This window comes from Solanum verrucosum, unplaced genomic scaffold (assembly GCF_900185275.1).
Source record: "Solanum verrucosum unplaced genomic scaffold, falcon-dt-bn FXZP01000177.1, whole genome shotgun sequence".
Lineage (NCBI taxonomy): Eukaryota > Viridiplantae > Streptophyta > Magnoliopsida > Solanales > Solanaceae > Solanum > Solanum verrucosum.
Window position 1 is genome coordinate 1972442 of NW_026020401.1, and position 23114 is coordinate 1995555.

Consider the following 23114-nt stretch of genomic DNA (forward strand, 5'->3'; position numbering starts at 1 on the left):
GTGCGCGTATATATATATAAGACAACTATTTGAATAGTTGTGTCCTTTTAGAATTATAAAAGGGTTCTCACAGGAGAAACCAACGTATCTTAGCATTCTTTACAATTCCAAAAGAACAGACGCTTCTTCTCCTTCTTCCTTCTCCAACTCCATTAAAATTCGTGTGAAGATTCTTTGAAGGTTTCTTCTCCAAAAAGTATTGAAACGAACGGTTGTAACATGCATGATTTTAGATTGTGGCTTTATATGGTGTAGTTCGTGTTTACATACATGTGATTGTACTTTCTGATTAGTGAAACAATATTCAATTATCATGTAAACTAAGTGTTTGATTAGATTCTTCACAAATGAAAAAGGAGTTTGTAGATCTCGAAAATTACTAAAATTAACATTCATGTTCTTTAAATTCTAAGTGGCATTAGAGTTTCTTGGAGGTAATTTTCACCCTAAATTCGAGCTTATGCTTATAAAAAGGCTATACAAGGGTAATGTTACATGACCAAAAAATTAAAAAGTCTATAATATCCTTTTTTTCTTTAAGATAAACTGATTTTTTTATTAAAAGGGTAAAATGTTCACAAATGTACAATAAAATAGTGTGAATATATGTTATTTTACCATTTAGACCAAATTTTCTGGCCAAAAGAATTTTTCCTTTTTCCTTTTAAAAAATACTCTATTAATGACCCTCAAATCACAAGAAAACACAAAATACAAAATTGTACACACAATTTCAATAATAAAAATATTGTTTTATTTGCTTATAATTGCAATTTATTTTTCGTAGTTCGGAGAAAATTTATTGCAAATAATGTCTACATTCCTTGGGACAAGTTTATGGGAATAATACATGATTATATAGGTGGACTAAATTCGCACAGTACAAAATTGTGCTGTTTTTATAAATTACATATATACGAAAAGTAAAAATAATTGAATCACATTAATTGATTGGTCAATGGAACAAGGAATGACAATACCAAAATTAAATGCACGATTATTTTATCCCGCATTTAGTTATGAGTAGTAGTTAGACCCGAAAACAATATTGTACATAAAAAGTGGGATAATTCATCTCAGAAGTCATTAGATATCATTGTCTATCCCATCCAGGTAATCAAAGCAACTTCTTTAAGGTATATGACAATGCAAGATAAGAAATGCATCCCCCAAAACTATACGACATACATACCATGTATATTATAAAATATTTTTACCAAATTTGGTATACAATCTAATATTTTCTGAAATGGGTATTTTTTTCTGGTAATATTTTTGAGCCTCGTGGGCAAACAGTAAATGACTAAATTCTCCCAATTTATATTCTCTCCCTGACTAGTCTACAGTGACAAAATACAAGACTTTAATTAAGCCACTAAGCATTCAAGTACAGCTTAGTGAAATTGTCAAAAAAATTGCTTCCTGAGAGAAAGAAAGAAAGGAGAAATTTGAATGGCATCATGATACAAATTAGAAAGAACAAAAAATTAGTAACGAACGTTGATAGAAGGTCGAGTACCATTTGGTTCTGATAAGATCATGACGTCTCCTCCACTCGACTTCGTTTTGCAGAAATATGATCATTTTCTTTTGATGTATTGTCCAGCACTGTAGTACTATCCTTGTCCTTCATTTTGAAACTCCAACCAAGAAAATCTGACTCCGGAAACAACATAGTTGGAGTTGCTGTGTAGAACGCAAGGGGGACCTGTTTAACTCGCCTCCTAATCTGCAACGAGGTATTATAGTTAGAACGCTATTACATGGAACATTAACAGATATAGTAAATGAGGCAGATGGCCAGCATATGATAAAGGAGGATCTAAAATGCTTAAACCAGCAAAAGAAATGCCAAAAACCTGAGAAGAGATTTAATCTTACTATGACAACCCCTAAAGATAAATGGAAAAGAAACTCAGGCCATTTAACTAAATGAAACAATTCATCGGTTACAGAAGCAATCATATTAATGAAGAAAGTATGCAAGCCAATTGGAGCAAACTTCTCTAAGAAAAAAGTATTGTCAACCAAGAAGTGAATGATTATATAACCAAAACAAATACAGTTGTGTAGTGAACATTACCTCATCACCAAAAATTGTTGCATATGAACCAGAACTGAAATCTTTGACTGATACTTCAGTAGTTTTAGCTCTGACTGTCAAATCGTTCTCAAGGGACAAAACAAATCTAACACGTAAAGAAAAAAGTAAGAGACTTAAATCAAAGGCTCAATTAAACTAACCGTTAATGCACGTTGACACAGGAAAAGCTATAAAAATATGATACACTTACCTTGAAACTGGCGGGCAGTAGTGATGACGGAGTGTGTCAACTTCCCACAGAGAGCTCCCTGTAGAAAGGTAGAAATTTAACAAATCAAATAAGTCAAGAATAGTGTTATAAACAAATAAAAGGAAAAACTTTACATTGAGGAACGCGAACACTTCTTCTTTTTTTGAGAAGGTAACAATTTGTATTATAAACCAGTACTTATGTAGTACTAAAAGCCCCTTAACAAAAAAGTATGAAAATCTAGGAACAAAAACAGCAAGCCTAGCATGATTCTAATACTTCTAGGATTGCTTCTGCATCTACAGGGGAACTCTTTGTATACCAAAAACATAATAACAGAATACAATCTGTTTTGATCAAGTTACAAATACCCCAACACCCAAACATTTCTAGTGACTAAAGCAAAAACACTGAGAATGTTGGTCCATAAAACTTAACATCCACTTAAAGGTACACTTGATCAAGTTACGCTAACAAAACAAAAGTTGAAATGCCAAAGAAGAAATTGCACTTGTTCCCAACACCAATGCAAAGATCATGTAGCTAAGAAAGGTCAAGTAATTCCTTGGCCATCCCTTTCCACCAAAAGAAGAAAGAAAAGTATTCTCCACCAAAAAAAAAGTAATACTACTAATAACCAAAAAACAAAGACAAGTACCAATTCAAGTTGATTGGGGACTTTGAAAAGCCTTTTAATTGATTAGAAAGAAAAAAGAGGAGATGGCAAAATTGATATAGGAATACCTTTTCAACTCAATTTAGAAAGAAACAAGAAGTGGTATACGAGACTGTGGTAGCTGAACAATTAACTTTATTTAAAAAATTGATTTTTTTTGTGAAATTGCTGAATGATTGAACTTTAAAATATGACAACTAATGAAACAAGAAAATTACTCATTGCGTTAGTCTTCAAAGGATCAGTCTGCTTGTCATCAAAAGGATCAATGCTAGGCTTGACGCTCGACATTTCTCTGCTGGGACTGGAGGCTTCAGTGCTATCATCGTCAGCCCCACTCTCTGCTCCTGTAGTGTCTTTAGTAGTCTCATTACCATCCTCCTACAAAGAATTTTTATCTCAAATATGAGTTTTACAACTGTCACAATGATGAGGCAGCAGGCAAAAAACTTTACTATTGACATTTTCCGAGCAGAAATATTTTGCACTTATGTGTGTCATCCATTCATTAAAAAATAATAACTATTCCCCAATCCCAAAGCAGTTGGGGTCAACTATATGAGTGTTGTACATCCACTCTACTCAACAAATTAGTCTTCCACATAAACTAGGGGTTCTCTAAGTCTCACTTTATCCCTTCACTGTCCCACATAGATACGACATCTCAAACAATGACTTCAGCAGAAAAATAGGGCAAGACTCCATAGTCTTACCTGGTGCACCAAGCAATTTATTGAAGGATGTCTCCGTAAGAGATTATGAATTAGAGCAATAATGACTAATGCTCCTGAAGGAGGGACAGCGAGCGATATCCGACTGAGTTTTTTACAAAACGCAGCCGCCAAATATGCAGGAAGAAGTGGTGATTTCAGGCACGAATCAAGAAGCTGCAAGTGACATTCTGTAGTTAGTGTCCATAAACATAATAACTAGATCTGACATATTGCGACATATTGAAAAAGGTATTTCCATCAAAGACAATAAAGCAAATTAATTGACAAGTAAACCATGCTGTACTGGCATCTTCTTTTATTGCGCTCAGAAATCAACTGATTTTTCAATGAAGCAATACACAAAATATCACATAATTCAGATATCCCCTTTTCTGCTTTGATCAGATCAGTTCAGAATGCAATTCTCCAGAGAACCAATGATGGAACTACGATGAACGTTATGAACCTAAAATCCACTTCCTAAACTACAGAGATGACAATAATCTTAAAACCATATGCAGAAAATGTAGCATATGCAGAACATTTCCAAGTGTACAGTAATTCATACTTTCATTGGAAGCATGAAACAAAGATGCACATATTTTCAGCCGAAGTACCTGCCCTCACGTGGAAATTTATGTTACATATGGGATTTAGTATAGCAGCTCAAGTCAAGAAGAACTCCAAACCAAAACCTTTTAAGCACAAACTACAATCCCTCAAAACAGAACTGATAGTCTGATAGTCCACATAGCAAACCAATACAAAGAGGGGAACATATAAGTTTTTGCTATTACCTGGAAGAACTTTGCCCTATGTTTTGCCATAAAAATAGAAGGTTCCAATAGAGCATAGAGCTTTTCATAGAAGTTGGGGTATTCAAGACTATGTTGTGTCATGAGAACAAACAAGCTGCTAAGAGCCATCACACTGACTACCCCACCAATATCATATGACCGCGTTAAGAAATCACTGCATATGAAAAAGTACTGCAGTTACTCAACAAAACTTATCAAGTATGAAAGAATAGAATCAATGAGACAAACAAGAAGAAAGTACAATGTGTTACCACAACATAAGAGGATTAGACAGATAGGGAATAACAACTTGATGAAGGTTAACCAGAACCTGAGATCAGAAAGCAAAAGAGAAAATGTTAAAAATCACCATAATAATCGTGTTTCAGGAGTAAAAAAGCAAAACAGAATCACAAACAAAGCTGGCTGTAGAATAATACCACTTCAACCAAATTGTTAAGAGGGTAAAACAACAACATACCCAGTGTAGTCCCACACAATGGGGTCTAGGGACGGTAGTCTGTACACAAACCTTACCTCTACCTCGGAGGTGATGTAGAGAGGTTGTTTCCAATAGTCCCCTGGCTCAAGACGAAGACAAACTAGGAAAAGCCATAATGGAAGTACAATAGACTATATCTAAACAAAAACAACAGACAGTAACATACCAATACTATAACAATGTAATACTACAAACAAACTACATGAAATAATAGATATTTCACAAAAATCGAGGAACAAGAAACTACAAGAGTAATCCTACGACCACTAGTAAGGACACAAGACAAAGCACTCCCACGAACTAGTAGGGACGCACTCCTACATATTAACCTTCTCCGCTAATTCGCATCCTCCACACCTTCCTATGTAAGGTCATGTCCACGGTAACTGCAATTGTGTCATGTCATGTCTAATCACCTCTCCCTAATATTTCTTTGGACTACCTCTGCCTCTCATGAATCCATCCACAACCAATCACTCACAACTCCGCATTGGGGCATCCGTGCATCTCCTCCTCATCACATACCCAAACCATCTCAACCTCGCTTCTCGCATCTTGTCCTCAACCGAAGTCCCCCCCACCTAGTCTCAAATATCCTCATTTTTAATTCTCTCTTCTGATATACCCACACATCCACCATAATATCCTTATCTCCACCACTTTCATCTTCTGAATGTGAGTTTTTGACTGGCCAACACTCCGTGCCATACAACATAGTTGGTCTAACTATCGCTCTGTAGAACTTGCCTTTATTCTAGGTGGCACCTCTTATCACACAAGACTCCGAAAGCCATCCTCCAATTCATCCACACACTGTACAAATACAATGAGTGACATCCTCGTCAATCTCTCAATTTCCTTGGATAATCGACCGAAGATACTTGAAACTACCTCTTCTGGATGATCTGTCATTAGAAAAATTAATGTGACATAGATTTTACTTTTCCGCCCCAGAATTGCTCCCCATCGGCTTTCAAAGGCTAGTTGAGGTTGGTCAAAGCTATAGTAAGGATAAAGTTTCACAATTTCACGATAAAGATAAATTCATGAAAATGCTAAATCATATATAAAGGGACTATTAACAATAGGATGCATTTCTATTTCTTCACATAAACATGCTATGCACTACAAAACTTTGAAGGTCAAATAAGAATCAAGGTGTAATATGACAGCATCACTTACACAACTTGGATCAAGAGATACCGGATAAGAAAAGAGGAGAGGAGCAGAGATCATGGAAGCACAAATGTTCCCGGAAAATGGAAATAAAAAGATAATACAAGTACCAAAACCCTGTTCCAATGCATGAAATAGATATCCAGTCAATGGAATTGTTATTCACCTCTTTGTAAACATCAACAGGAAGTGTTAGTCTAAGGAATGATATCCAGGCTTTTGTAAATTTCAGTTTCATCTTTTTTGCAATGTTGGCTGGAGATAGAACCTGAAGATCACAAAGCATTTAAGATATTAGCTTGCATGAAAACCCAAAGAGAATCAGTAGATGTCCATAAAGGAACAATCCAACAATGTGAGGTACACAGAGGAAAAGGTTCTTTTTTATTCTTAATTTCTTTTCTTTTTAAATCACAAGGTTTTTTCACTAAATACCTTGATATTAGTTGATTCACCCTTGCGCTGCTTTCCAGTGTGTCCTTTGTCATTTTCTTTTTCAGTAAATATACCTAAATAGGATATAAATATAAAATCAAATCACTAGGAAATAAGACAAAAACATCAGGTAGAATATGTCATATTTCAAGCAGAATATGTCATATTTCAAGCATTGGCAAGAAGAATGATATGGGCAGCTTGCTATAGGCCTAAAATAGTAAAAACTAGAAACTGCTAAAACTTGAATTGTACAATCCTGTCAAATGAATGTTTCAAAAATCAAAACCAAATAGAGTGATATATGCATCGTATACACATTGCACCTGTGTGATTGGTATTTTACTTCCCTTGCTTTGCAAGTATCTAGCTACCACTCTCAGGGAACGCAACAACCAAGAAAGTAGAGTCAAATTCAATTCATCGTCGCCCCTTATTAAAAAATGAAAATCCAATCCATTGTAGCTTGATCCATTGCCAGCAAAAGTTTTAGTTTTATTATAACTAGATGCACAGTTTGGAACTCGACTGATAATGAACTTGCCCTACTTTTCTCCAATCAAATTCCAGACTCTTGGAGTGTTTGAATCCGCGACTAGAGGTATTTGAAGTGACAAAAGTTTTACTAGAGGTAGCAACTAGGCGACCTGGTATTTGTTGGGACTTCTTTTAGAGAAGCCAAATGCAAGTGAATTCAATAAAAGGTGGGAATGATGTTATTTTAAGAAATCATAATGTTTTTAAAGCGATCATGTTCTTTTTTCTTTTAAATGTTATTTAAAGAGCTCTCACCATCATTCTAAGTATGGAACAATCTGAAGCAAAATGTCGGCCTCCTCCATGGGTAAGCCAAGTCATGGACAGAGGTCAAAGAAGCACACACATAAAACAGAGAGGCGCAATCCCAGCAAAAAGCAATTACTTCTTCAATTCTAAATTTAAGAAATGAGGAAAAGAGAGAGAAGGGGAGGAGGGGGGGCTTCATGTACAAATTCCTGTTCTATTTGTCTGTCTCCATATTCTCTGGTTTGTAACGACTCTTTTTGAGCTTCACTTGATATGCTACTTAGTCCTTTTAACTATTCATGATGACATTACCGTTTGTATACGGTGTCTTTTTTGTTATGCCAAGTGCAAGATCCATTTACTACATCTATCTAAGATCTGGTCAGATATATACAGATATGTGCTTTACATGCTACATGTCATATAAAAATCAATTGTGCACTAATCTCCTCCATGAAAGGTATCAAAAAATGGCTTAGTTGAGAGTTCCTTCAAAAAGCATTTGGATGTCACAGAAGAACAAATTATTGGGGCTTGATTCTAGAATTTAAAGTTCTAATGTTCCGTGATTTTTGTTTTTGCACTTTGGACGCATGGACTTCCAAAAGTATTGTGCACTTTTATCCTTGACCATGGACAAACCCCTCAAATCTTAATAGCTTTCATATTTTGAAGTTATATTTAGATGCCTTGTCATTGGGTACTTGAGATTTGTCGTTCTATGTAGAGCTTGAGCTACTTCATGTTTTGTGTTTTCGAATCTTAGAGCGTGCAACTCAAGACATGACATAATTGGTCAACTTCAAAAAACAAAAAATTAACATCAGGGAAATTGTGTAGGTCCTCTTACTTTTTGAATGCATCTTGTACATGTGGTTTCCCCATCATTAATAAATTTAGATACCTTATCCCAAAGAAAACAATGTAGGGCATTTATAATCTAAAAAGATCAAATCACTCATCAAACTATGAGCATTGCATTTCAGTAGCTACACTAAAAATGCAATCATACAAAGATACCTCAATCGTCAATATTAGTTGGGGGCTAAAAATGCATGTACTCAAAATGCAATCATAATTAGACTGTTTCTACCCTGATCATCAACCCATCGCAATCCTTCCTCCTTTATACGGTTCTTCAAACCGACTTACTTTGCCAACTTAATACAAAAGGCATAAAAATTGCAAATACCCAAAATATAAGGCCATGAAGTGTAATCTTTATATCAGGACCATGAAATGTGATCATTTCAATTGCAATACATCATTAAAAACTTAAAAAGCTATTTGTTCATAAGAAGAGATTACACAACAGTAAATAGCAAAATTAAATACTACTCCCTACGTCCCATTTTATGTGGCACCATTTCCTTTTTAGTCCATCCCAAAAAGAATGGCACCTTACTACAATTAGAAACAATTTATAACTTTAAAATTCCTCTTTTACCCTTAATGAAATGATTTACAACCACACAAATATCTAAGGATTGTTTTAGACCACAAGATCCAAAACTCTTCCTTTTTTTTCTTAAACCCCGTGCCAAGTCAAATGGTGTCAGATAAAATGGGACGGAAGGAGTATGATAGATCATGAAATCCGTTAGGACAAACATTCTTTCATATCTTAAGAGAAGTAGATGTGATATAGAGGCAAATGGAATAACATGGGCAGTGAAGTTCTTATAACCAACCCCAACTTGCTTGGGACTTGGGCTTATTTGTTATAATACTTGTTTTAGATGTCAAACATAAATGAAGCACTATGTTAGGATTCAACAATCGGTCAAGTGAAATTACCTGCAGGGTTCCACATATCATATTCTGCCTTGTCATCTGAACCTTCCAGGGGAGGGATACGAGATAGTAGATGAGATAACTTGTGAACTGATAGGTCCAAGCTTTAAATCATGAAAAACAAAGTTACAAAAGGAAAATCTTGAGCGCAATGTTTTGACATTAATAAACTAAAACCTCTGGGTAATCACTAGAGGTAAGAACTGCTTCTATGAGTTGAAAATACGTGGCACCCAAAACAAAAAACTGTCATGTACACTTTGTCAAATTGGATATCAAAGTATTTAATATACAGTACAAACATCTTATGAGGAAGATAAAAAGACAAGACTTCTACTGCATATTAAATACTTAGATAACTATCATGGATCTAAAAAGGTGATAAAGTTCGGTTTACAAATGGCAAGCCGGAACTAATCAAGAGTATATTTAAAGGATTACTTTGAACCGATCCCCAAATATAAGAGATCATTTTTATCAGCTATTTCAGCTTTACCTTTTGCATTAACATTAAATAAATTATTATTATTATCTATAAGAAATTATATTGGAACACTTGAAACATATCAACGAGAAAATGCCAAGGCAAAATAAGAAAAAGAAATTAATTTCAGATAATCATTGATAAAAGAGTCGTCGTTGGACCCTGTAGTTAAACATTTCTATAACAATCACTTTCTATAACGACAGTTCATTATAACAAGCAAATTTTCTTCGAAGCTGATTTTTTCATAATATATTCTACCTTTTAATAAATAATCTTTTATCTATACACAACTTTCACCATTGTACTGGTATACTTCTATAATTAGAAGTTTCATTGCATATCTTTAACCTAATATTCACCATCTGTAGCTTATTGATATTTTAAGTTCATATTCACCAACCAATCATGAAATTTTACTGATTGTTGGAGAAAAAAGATATTGAAAACAGAAGACAAGTTTTTACTCTGACTGCAAGATTCTTTAAGACCAAGTTGCTTCCGAGTTGAAATGATAAAAGAGATCTTCAAAGGCACTTCCAAGTTGGATTTCTGTGGCTCTATTAGAAATGCTATTTAATGCATACCAAGGAATGATAATTCCATTTTAACATGCTATTAGTGCTAAACTTAAAACTATTTCCAGGGATCACATAAAACCCACCATTTTCCAGGCTTATATAGTATTCACTAGTAAATGGGCTAGGGCAACAATAGTAGTTTAGATTTGCTAAATGTTTAACCTGGTAATTGTCCAGAAAATTAACCAGAAATACTTCTTAAATGTCAACTAATGAGAATGTATCTTTGTCAAGTTTAAAATTCAGATTTATGCAAGAAGACCTGTTGAAGTGAAAAACAATTGACACCTTAATTCAGATAGCCACAAAACTTGGCATCTATATAATTAGATAAGGATATAGAAGGTGAACTCTACTGTTTTTGAGAACCATTATGCAGATGACACTCTATGAGAATTGACAGGCAAGATGTAATGACCTGGAAAATACAATTTAGCTGATCCTTTGTCAGACCTATCACCTATGTTTCTTTAACATTCTAGTTATCTATATTCAATTTAGAAGTGCTGCTATAAAATTAAGAAAAATAAAAGGTCAAAGAATACAGTTTCAGGATAAATAAATCACACTGAAGCATCAAAAGTGGATGACATAATCACAATTCGTAGTGCAACAACATTAATTGCATTGGCTTTCTGTAACTCATCTACCATAGTTAATCAAATGTTATAGAAACAATCAGCATCCAATACAAAAAGAAGAATAATTAGAAATACATTAATTGTGTAAGAAACACTTTTGTATCATCCACTTGATAAAAAAAATTGTATTTTCCATTAAGTAATTTCTCACTGAAGGAAATAAGCATAAGCCGGATATTTAAGCCAACCTTGATTCTGGCTGATTCACACCGGTGGTGTCTAGTCTCTCCCTTCTATCGTCTGATTGTAGAAACAGCAAAAAAGGGATGAAAACAGGCACAAGATAAATACAAGAGGCAAAGACAGGATATCAACATATAGCAAATAAGGTAGTGATACCTGAGATATCATTGGCTCCTATGCTTCGGGAAAGCTTTTCAAAGCTGATATAAGTAAAATATCTGATGAAAGAAACCAACTGATCAGAAAAACATGTAAAAATCCCCTACTTCCATTCTCCTTAAAACTCCTACTTCGAATCTACCCGTACCCCCAACCTCATACAAGAAAACACAATCATTTGAGGACATAGTCTCCATACCTGATATCAATGTACTTAAAATACTTTGATGCGAGCAACTCGAGCAAAATATCATCAATTTCAAGGGATGAATGAACCTAAAATTTAGAAAGACAACAAAGTATCCTCAAATCAAATTCCTTGCATAAACTACAAAAGCAATAAATAAAAGAGGTGACTTACAATGTTATGGAGAAGCCTATAGTAAATAGCAGAGTGAAACTTCCCACCGTTTCCAACTTTCACAAACTCCATCAACGTGTCCAACACAACTTCCTAATCATCCAAACACGAAATTAACACACACACATCATATCCATAAATTGAAAAAAAAAAAAAAAAAGTCGAACTAGCACTTACTCTAAGTGAGTCATCGGATTGCGAACAGATTACAATATCCAGAAGTGATTGAACGAAGTCGTCAAACTTGGAACGAACCCATGTTCGATAAATAAACTCAGGATCACCTTGAGAGTCAGAAGTGAAGGAAGAGGATACGGTAGAAGAAGGGAGTTGGGGAAGTAAAGGAATGAAGAATGATTGAAGAGAAAGGAGAGATTCAAGTGTATATTTAGGACGAGTAGAAGGGGTGATGAATGAGAGGAGAAGAGGAAGGTTATTGACATGAGCTCTTGAAGAAAGAAGCTGGCGACCGAGGGTTTTGAGGTCCGACAGTGAGTATTTGTCATGCTTTTTGTTCTTCTTCTGCTTCTTTGATGGCATTGAAGACGCCATTGTTAACTTCTTCGAGCTTTGGGAGAAAACAGCAGAGCAAGAAGAAGGACGCAAAAGTGAAAAACGTTTAAATTTTAGGGTTTAAGACAATTTTAAATTCCTATTATACCCTTTCTTTGCTCCTCAAAATTTACTAAGATAAAAATACGAGTATCACTAAATTTTTTTTGCTTGAACTCTTAAACTAATTAATTTGTGCTATTTGTCTTTTTTTAATTTAAAAAAATACGAATTATTCTTTATAGCCAACTCTCCATAATCTCTTCAATTTTACAAATAGAATTAGAACTACCAACCAGGTTTGCGGTGGAAGTACTCCTTCATCCTTAAGCAGAGGGTCATATTGGAATCGTGGCCATCAACAAGCACTATGTCTTCCTTATTATAGGGATAATTGAAAGGAAGCTTAGTGAATATTGAAATTCTTACTTGATTACGGTGGGCAGGTTGTTGTATTCACAAATGGATGGCGCTTGGACATACAGAGGGAATGGGTGAGTCATCGAGTTGGAACTCACGTCACTACAGTGAGACCAACTCCAGCCAGTATCCTAGCGGAATGTGGTACCAGTTCGTTTCATGGGAACAATTACATACACAGTGGCAAGCCAGTACTCTCCCATGTTCAATAAGTGGAACTCATTAGTTGTCCGCTCTCAGGTTGGGTAGTAAGGGTCGGAGAAGGGCAATGACTCATTCTTAAAATCAGCGTTCTTAAGACTAAAGAGTCGGGTGGAAGGGGGAAAGCCCTCCGTTCCTGGTTCTCCTATAGTTGGATCCTTTAGAACCACAAGAATCCTTAGTTAGAATGGGATTCCAACTCAGCACTGGTCTCCAGTTCGAGCCCCGTGGTACAACAATCCTGACATTGATAGTGATGAAACATTGGGGCAATTTATTAAGTCACATGATTATTTCAGAAGGCTTATCTAGTGACAATGTTGTTTGCCATTGTTATTGATTTTGACACTTGTATTGGCTTTTTTGTTTATTCAAAAATGTGTCCTTGCTATAACGATACACATATGTTCCACAGATTCCAATATGTGCTTCAATCTGGACTTGTCCCTTAGCAGGAGTACTGGGCTTTTCTGCGTATCAAATTCTTCCATTCTGCCATGACCACAATCTTCTGCAGGTTTTTTTCCTCTTGTCTATTGTTCAAATAGCGCACTTTGTGTGTTGACTATAGCCAATTGTTGAATGTGTTGCATGCAAGATACTGAATTTGAATCGTTGCATTTACTTATATTCCTCATTTTATTGTCCTTATGCCTAAGGGTGCTTTTGTTTCTTTCTTTACAACTCTTTGGCCTCCCTTAATTGCTCACTGTTAGATGGCGGTTACATATAAACAAGGTGATTTTTCATTAATCGATACTTCAATGTTGTTGTTATTTCCCTGAGGAGAACTTCAGGTAATTACCAATTTTAATTTCACGTGATTTGTCAAGTTAAGCATGTATCATCCTTGAGAGTGATTTGATGACGGTATCGCAGGTTTAAGGAGGAGCTGGAAAAGAGAGGTTGCCAAATACGAACTTGTTGTAAAGTAAATTCCATAACAACAAATGAAGAAGGTTTAGCTTGATTATATCTTTTGACCTCTTGCAAGAGTCGTTGTGCTATTTATTTTTTCATAATAGTAGATGGGGCATATATCTATTGGAAAACGAATAGGCTAAAGGGCAATTTGTTAATTGTATAAACCTTGTCGCTTTATGTGGTTAAAATGTTCCTTTGCCAAGGTAAAATCAAAATTGATGAAGATTGGAAGAAATCACATAATATTTGCACCCACCTCAGTGACTACTAGGCCATAGCTTTTTGTCTTTACTTTGTTGTTTCTTTGATGGGATTCCTAATATACCACATTCATTTTCCCTCTATTTTACGACCATACTTTTGTATTTTGTTACAAGTATAAAGGATGAGGATGTTTGGGGGGAGGGGGTGAAGGCTAACTTGAGACATTAGTGGATTTTGACTGAAGATCAAAAGACATTATGTTGTCTAATCTTGGCTTCTAGCTTGTTGATTTGTATAAGAACATGTGTTTCTTAGTTTATATTCATTTGATGATATTCTTTTCAAGTGATAATGGTCTAGATAGAGGCGTGCTTATCAAAGGAAAAGCCTTCAATCAGCTTCTTCTGTTACCCTCAGATAGCTACAAACTATTCGTGACTCTACTGTAAACGAAAGAGCCCTTGCAGGTTGTACCATTGCTTTCAATGATGGTGCCAAAGAAGTATTTGATGGATGCATCATGGATGCAGATGCTCCAAGTACTCTGAAAATGTTAGGCAAAGAGGCAACATGCGATGAAACAAGAATACTGGGTGTTTTCCAGTATGTCGATAGGTACTTTCGTCTCCTTTATTGGAATACCTTGGCTTTCGTTCCTCTTTAATCTACTTTTATCTTTTTGGATTTTTATATATATACTTACGTCACTTATGTTGTTTATCTTCCTCTTTAATTTACTTTTATATTTGTATTCTATTAGTGGTTTGGTGAAGTACAAATTAAATGCATGTTTAAATGGTGGCTGGTTTTAGTCAATTAACAGCTACAACCAGCTGCCAGATTTCTAAGCTAATATGAAAATTGTACTGGAGGCCAAGATTAATTCTTAATCATTTCACCTTATAAAATTCTACCCACGAGCACGACTTATCTTGCTGAATGGTTGAAAAGAAGAAAGTTGGTGGATTATACCATAGTCTTAACAATATTTATGATGTTAAAAGGCAAAATCATTTTCTCTTCCTCTGTGACAGTGGTGTTTTTCTTCATTGTGACAAAACATTCCTACCTCACAACCCGACAACATGGAGTGCTTGTAACTTTCTTGGAACCATGAATAATAGAGGATGCATGACATATTGGCTCAATATAATCCAGGTGTGTTATCCACTGATTTTTAGGACATTCTATAGAAAGTAGAAGATAATGCTATGTAGTGGAGAGTTTTTTCTCTTGTAACTGCTTTCTTAATTTATGAGATGTCTAAATTTACATAATCTCGGTGACTCAAAGTTGCCTTATCTAGTAACTGTTGATCCTCCTCACTCACCATTGCATATGTTGCTTAAGTGAACAACACGCTACCCAGTCTTTTCAGTTGCTGCATCAACAATTTCATGTGAGCTATATCAAATCGAATGGAAAAGAGAAATATGGTTTTGTGGATAATATCAAGGTATATATCTCTTTTTATGGAGAGTTGTTTCAAGATAAATGTTCCTTTGTAACCTGCTATCTTGTGTGTCAGATATTAGACTTCAACTATGTTGAATTTACAGAACCAGTTCCTTTAACTGCAACTGGAAGGATTTTGCAGTTTGCATCGCTTACTATTGTCATTTAAATTATTTGCAGAACCTACAGTATGAAACAATAAAGTGTCTTTCTGTAGACTTTTTATAGCTCTCTACATTAGTCCTGGAAATTGCAGTTTATAAGTTTGAATCTATTAAGAGATTATAATGACTCTTCACAGATAAAATGACTATGTTTCTATTTACTCTTTTTTCAAAAAATGCTTCATTCATTTCTGACTCTTCATTCATACTTTATGCAAGCAATTGATCACAACAACCTAGCTAGTGTATAGGTTTAGTCATTGCCTTGCTTCCATAGGAAACCTACCGGCAACACTTGTAGCTTGAGTTGTTCTGATTTGTCTTAGCTTTCTTTTAGTGTACAAACTTTGTTTTCCGCCTTGTGTTTCACTCTTTATTTTTGTTCCAATACTTTCAGGATATGGCTTCCATGCGAATGGACTAAAGGTAGTACTACTGCTAATAAAAGCTCAACAAATTTAACTTTAAGAATCACTTTACTCTGAAAACAATTTGGAATATCACATTATGCTCAATAAATTTCCAGTTTTTGTTGTCCCTCTTGTCTCATTTGGATGATTGTCTACCTTGTGGTCCTCCTCATGTAGGTGTGGTTGTTGCAGATGGCATGCTTGGTATTTTAGATAACCCCAAGCATATGGTACTAACCTACCCTAAAATTGGAGCACGCCTCATTGTTACTAGATTTTTCAAAAGTTACATTCAAACATGATGCATAATGTGAGAGATGATAGTAATTTATTACTCAGAGATTTTTGAGTTTCTTTTCTAATAATTAAAGATATCTGGATAGTAACTTTATATGTTTTGGTATATAGCTAGTTGGAAGAAGGAGGTACAATTTTCACCTTCCAAGGCATAGAGAGTAAATGCTCACTGAAAATTTATCTTAGAATTCGTAGTATGCAGTTTTACTGGAAGATAAATTGGAATTTCTTAAAAAATTAAACCCGAAACAATAATGAAAAGTTTCTTAATTTTGACAAATTATGTAACATATCTTACAGGTTGCAACTCAAGCTGACATAAGCCTTGTTGATGCCTTTATTCTTGGGTATTTCTCTTTCGTTGATAAGCATGAAGGTCTTCTTAATCTTATCATGGTGAGGAATGACGTGATATATTTGTGAATAGTTTTTGTCGGGTTCTTAGCTTCATGGTTTTTTTGCAGATATTTATTGCCAACAGAGATTTGAAAGAATCTGCCAAGAGGTAAAATAGTTTACTGACTGAGATCAAGAAACACAAACTTTTGTTCATATGTTAAAGTTGATCATCACTTCCTGTAGCTCTGGAGGCTGGTGGACACCACTGCTTTTTACAGCAGCATTGTCATCTGCAAAATATTTCTTTCGACATTGTGTGAAATATAGAAAAATAATATTATTGAATTGTTGTTGTTTACATTATTACATTGAGACCCTATTTATAGACACTAGAATACAATCATTTACCAAGTAGGATACTATTTACTATTCATATTCCTATTTGTATTCCTATTCCTATTATAAATAGGATTGTATAAACCTATTTTTATTCTAATAGGATTGTATAAACCTATTCTTATTCTAATAGGATTGTGTAAACCTATTCCTATTCTAATAGGATTGTATAAACCCATTCATGTTCTAACACTCCCCCTCAAAGCTAGTGCATACAATTCATGTACCTAGCTTGTTACATATGTAATTAATACGAGGACCAATGAGGGGCTTGGTGAGATATTTGTAAGTTGATCAGTCGACTTCACAAAATTGACAGTCAATCTCAATATGTTTGTCTTCTCATTAAATACTGGATTTGATGCATAATGTCAGTCAATCTCAATGTGTTAATCTTCTCATGAAATATTAAATTAGATGCATAATGCCGATAAAACACAGAGTAATAAAATTATAGTGTTAAACTACCCAAACCAAACATGCAAAGATTGTTTCATACCATAGAGTGACTCACATAATTGACATACAAGGCTACTAAACTCCGCATGAGCAACAAAGTGCTCAAAATCTAGTATAAAGTATATGGATCATGTCGGAATCAATAGATGAGTTGATATTAAACAAGTCACCAAAAAATTGGTCGGAATATGCTCATATGCCGGAGTATTAGATTTGATGGCTAAAAGTGGTCACAATCTAAGAAATAAAATTATATGGGTAGGGTCAGAATGATGTCACGACCCAACTAGAAAATAGAAATTATATAGGATAGTTCAAATTGATGGAACGACCCCATTGAAAAAGAGAAATAATATGGGTAGGGTCGGAATGATGGCACGACCCTACTGAAAAAGAAAAATTATACGGGTAGAGTTGGAATAATGGCACAACCCTACGCAAATCAAATTTGAGGAGTCACTGAAAAGACACATGATGTTGTGCAACTCAGATGTGAGAAAATAGTTTGGAAAAATCCACGGTACTACACAAATTAAATATGAAAAGTTGTCCGGAGAGATGCACAGTGCTACGCAAATCGGATATGCAAAAAAAGGTAGTCACTGGAAGGATGGCACGGTGCTACACAAATTATATATAAAAAGTAGTCACTGGAATGATGGCACAATGCTACACAAATTAAATATGAAAAAGTAGTCACCGGAAAGATGGCACGGTGCTACACAAATTAGATACGAGAAAGTAGTCACCGAAAAGATGGCACGGCACTACATAAATTAAATATGAAAAAGTAGTCACCGGAAAGATGGCACAGTGCTACACAAATATGAAAAAGTAGTCACCGAAAAAATGGCATGGTGCTACACAAATTAAATATAAGAAAGTAGTCACCGGAATGATGGCACGGTGCTACACAAATTAGATATGAGAATAATCACATGAAAGATACACAGTAATCATTGGCCAGGCGGGTAACATATATGAGTAATAGCCACCCGCCGGCAGCGGAAGCTCTTTGATTTTCTACCAAGATCGTAGAGGCTTTGTTACCATGTGAGAAATATAAGAAAAGAATATTATTGAATTGTTATTGTTTACATTATTACATTGAGACCCTATTTATAGACACTATAATACAATCATTTACCAAGTAGGATACTATTTACTATTCATATTCCTATTTGTATTCCTATTTCTATTATAAATAGGATTGTATAAGCCTATTCTTATTTTAATAGGATTGTGTAAACCTATTCCTATTTTAATAGGATTGTATAAACCCATTCATGTTCTAACAGACATGTTTCAAATCGAAACACCCTTACTCATGCTCTTTGGAATATCTCTCGTCATTATGACCTGGTAATTGAAGTACTAAATCATGATTTTGCCAGTTGCTATGATGTAAAATGGGATGTCATTGTAAAGATGGTAAGCAGTGTGGTATTAATTGTTTCTTTCCAGAGTAATGAACTCTTCTCACTCTTTTTGGATGAGACAATGTTATACTCATGTGATATATTCAAGGTTAACTCTCAAACTTTAAAATGCTTGCCACTTTTTTCTTATTTATGTTTCGCTAAGTTTCTGTCATGTTCTCTAATCTCATTGCATGATTATCTAATTTTATTTTTTATTTTTTTGTAGTGCGAGGATGAAGATCACAACTAAGAAAGATGTTTGTTCTCATTGAAAAGTTATGTCATCAACTAAGTAAAAGTCGTCACCAATTTCTACATAAATTTGATTCTGTTTCTATTCTATTTAGACAAAAATTAGCAAAGAACATCACATTTTAGAGATTGGATTTGGATGGGGAGGTTATGTCGTGGAAGTTGTCAAGCAAACAGGATGTAAATATACTGGTATAACTTTCTCCGAGCAACAACTGAAGTATGCACAATTGAGAGTTGAGCAAGCAGGTCTTCAGGTATAGTACTACAATGTCTATGAAGCTTGTACGACAGTATAATTGCTATAAACTGAGGCAAATTATAAAGAGCTCCTGAACAAGCTAACATATGATTAGCAGGAAACGATCTGATCTGCCTAAGACTTGAAGCCAAATTTGGGTAATTTTGGAGCTAGTGTATCGATTAGTATTTTAATTCAGTAATTTTTCCACATGATCAAATTACACTTCTCCTATGTGACTATCGTCAAATGCCAAATAAGGACAAATATGACACGAATATTATAGTATGGTGAGCTTTTATCCATCAACATTTGTACATATTGTATTACACATGACATGTTGAGCCAGTGTTATAATTGTACTAATAATCATTTTCAGCGAGGTGCTAGAACATGTTGGTCACGAGTTCATAGGGGAATTCTTTAGTTGTTGTGAGTCAGCATTGACAGAAGATGGGCTTCTAGTTCTGCAGGTAATGAATCAAAGTTTAATCTTTGTTCACTTCTTTCGTTGAATTGTTAGAAAATTAAGAGAGAATGAGCACTCTCAAATCACTCAAGTTCTCTTGCTAATACATGAACTAAGATAATTTCATTAATTTGTCTTACAAAAATCTAAGGAAGGTTAATCTTCTTCCAACACGACATTTATTTTCACTTTGTTATATTTTTCCCTTCTATTTCTTGCACTTGTTTCTTTGTATTGATTTCTACAAGTGTTGGCTTTCGTTAGTTCATTTCAGTGCCAGACCCGATGTATGACGAGCACAGGCACAACGCAGGCTTCATGGAAGAGTATATATTCCCAGGTGGATGCTTGACTGCATTAAGTCGAGTAACATCAGCCATGACTGCTGCATCCAGACTATGGTAACAAAGAGTTGATTTGTGATTTTGCACTAGCATACGTGCTTGTCAATCTTTCAGAAGTATTTGATAAATGATATAAATGCAGTGTAGTGCACCTGAAAGATATAGGAGTTCATTACTATCAAACACTGAGATATTGGCGAAAAAACTTCCTGAATAACAAAAGGTAACAAAGTCAATATAAGTCCACAACTAGCCTTCTCTGCTGAGTAAACTCGATTTCTTCATGAATCATTTGTAGCTTGATCAATTCCAACTTCTGATACTTGACTATCGATAACATTGTCACTAGCCAAATCTATGCTTTGGGATTTGATGACAAGTTCATTAGGACATGGGAGTACTACTTTGACTACTGTGCTGCTGGACTCAAAACGTGTACGCTGGGAGATTATCAGGTATATTCCATTATTTTTACTATGAATGTGGAAATTGTTTCACTAAATTTGAGAAGTAAAACAACTGATCAAGTGATTGTTAGGTAATGTCACTTGCCCTTTCTTAATTTAATTTTGTGGATCAACAACTTCAATCTTATTAGAATGTAATAACTTCATTAGAGTTTTTTCTTTTAAAAGCCATACATGTGACATTATGTGCTTATATTTGGTAATTTACTAGATTTTCCATTTGTGCATTTTTCTAACATTTGTAAATTGACTTGATCTCTCTTTTTGCAGATTTTACTTGAATCATTTGTCTCATAAAAATGAGTTGGAGTGTGCTCGCGGCGTATGACTAGATGAAGAGTGAAGTCAGTTTATGGATGGTATAAATATTGCAAACTTGAACTTTCTGAACTATGGATAAGATAGGGTGTAATAGGCAACTCAATTGCAATTATCTTGGACTTCTTTTTACGTAAAGAAATTCCCTGTTTCATTCAATTATGTAAACAAGCACAAAAATGTCTTGCTAATGTTAACTTCAGTGGTTTAGCCAAGAAGGTCGGTGTTGTGTTTAGTTTGCTTGTATTGTTGTATTGTTATTGTGACAAAAAGAAATTGAAACCATGCATGTTGGTTCCGTGCTTAGCACAGACCATGCCCCTCTACTATATAACATTATAGTCGTGTAAAACTATACAAATCAATTTTCAAAATTTGAAACTATACATTAGTTAATATAGGTATTTTATCATAATATTCATATTAGTTATTATTTCTTAAAAATCATACAAAATTTAAAGTGAATGAAAGAAATAACTACATTAAAAACTTTAAATCCTACCAACGAGAGTTATGGTCGGTGGATTAAAAAAATCCTCTTTAATTAGAGTTTGGGTTCGAAGCATGTTACGTTGATATGAAAGACAAAATCAAAATCAAAATCATAATGTGCATGAACATAGTAATGACAAAAGACAATATAATAACCATCATTGTACTGTTCACGATAAAAAGAAAGAACAATATGAGTACTCAAAAGTCCTTCAAAGACAACTATCATCGTTATAGCAAGAAAAAACATTGAAAGAATGAATGTATCTATCCAATTATCACTTGTAAAATTGTATTTAGATATTTTTGTTGTTGTTATATACACCATTCATAGTTTTCTTCACTTTTATACTCAGAATCCATTTATGAGTTATTTGGTAAAATGTATAAAAATAATGTTGAATATGGAGAATTAGTAATGCTTATATTAGTTATGTTGTCATTATTTCTTATACGATGTTGATTTGATGCATTAGAAATAACAAGTTTTGTACAGTGATTAACGTTTCAAGTACACCTCATCCAATTGTAGGTGTAAACGATCGTTAACTAGTATAAAACCTAACGAAAGGTTGGGGTCGAACCCACAAGGAGCGGTACGTGTTCAAATTCAATTATGAAGTGCAAATGTGGTCTAATTAGTTATAGGAATAGAAATTATCGAAAACATTCAAATAAATCTATAGGGGTGACAAAGAATGTCAGATATGGGGTTTGGATTTGTAATTATCAGCTACAACACAATCAAACACTAAAGAAATAACAATATAGAGATGAGTTCTCGGGATGTGATCGATTATAGGCAAATTTCACTATGTGGGTAATTGAAACTACTAATAAATAGTTAAATATCAATGGGTAGGCAAGACTATAAGTGAGATAGTTTTCTCTCGAACAACTATCACGAATTAGGTGATTTCTTTCGAACATCAACAAGTTTAGCAAATAAGAACAACCCACACCTTAATTCTTCTATTCTCTCGAGCTAGATAGGTAGAATCGAGATTAGGATTTACTCTTTCGAGCTAAACTCATATCAACCCAATAACTACAATCATCAATTGAAAGCTTTGATTCTAAAACCTCTTTTTCAAGCAAGCCAGAATTCTAAGTTCGAATTGTATTTGTAACTACAATTCTTAGTTTAAAACACAACTATCAATTAAACCCACTTTAATTAAGCATTTAAATTAGTAATAATCAATACCCATAAGTTAATTCAGCCTATAATCACATGATCATACCCCAAGAATTGCGGTTTTAGCTACACATCATAAGAATAGAGAAACGATTACCAAATATATTCGCTATGATCTGGGTAAAGGTTCCCAAGTCTTTACAATGATTCAAATTGAGGAAATTCAGAAACACACATGCAAATTCTCAAACTTAGTTTTAGAAACGCTCAAAGTCTACAAGAAGAACTGAAAAACTCTAATTCTAGAATGGGAACTACAATAACTTGGAGAGAACTGGCAGTCACTATTCAAATTTCATTTAAAATTCCAATTTATAGTTGCCCAAAATATTGCCTGAAAGGCCATTGGGCGAGATAAGTCGGGCTTCGCTGAACAGGTCGGTGATCTGCCATTTGCTCCAATACATCGCCGGTTTGCATTGGTCAGTTGTCCTCAGGGATCTGTGACTTTAGGCGATCAAGGTTGTCATCGCGGAGTGGATCGGCGATTTGCCATGCCCATTTCTTTC

The 23114-nt window shown here is 34.5% G+C and overlaps 1 protein-coding gene and 1 pseudogene across 1 annotated transcript; one reads left to right on the forward strand and one right to left on the reverse strand.

The window, feature by feature from the left end:
- Positions 1-1519: 1519 nt before the first annotated feature.
- On the reverse strand, positions 1520-12141 carry LOC125839986 (protein NUCLEOLAR COMPLEX ASSOCIATED 4). Its single transcript, XM_049518963.1, has 15 exons — positions 11760-12141; positions 11583-11675; positions 11421-11497; positions 11219-11280; positions 11068-11119; positions 9177-9277; positions 6594-6667; positions 6325-6426; positions 4753-4811; positions 4481-4655; positions 3684-3857; positions 3189-3351; positions 2295-2352; positions 2084-2189; positions 1520-1729 (listed from the first exon to the last, which is right to left on the reverse strand). Exons 1-15 carry the CDS (start codon positions 12132-12134, stop codon positions 1538-1540), a joined length of 1863 nt encoding a protein of 620 aa, XP_049374920.1. The 5' UTR covers positions 12135-12141; the 3' UTR covers positions 1520-1537.
- Positions 12142-12600: 459 nt separating this feature from the next.
- Positions 12601-20925, forward strand: LOC125839916 (uncharacterized; annotated as a pseudogene).
- Positions 20926-23114: the final 2189 nt, after the last annotated feature.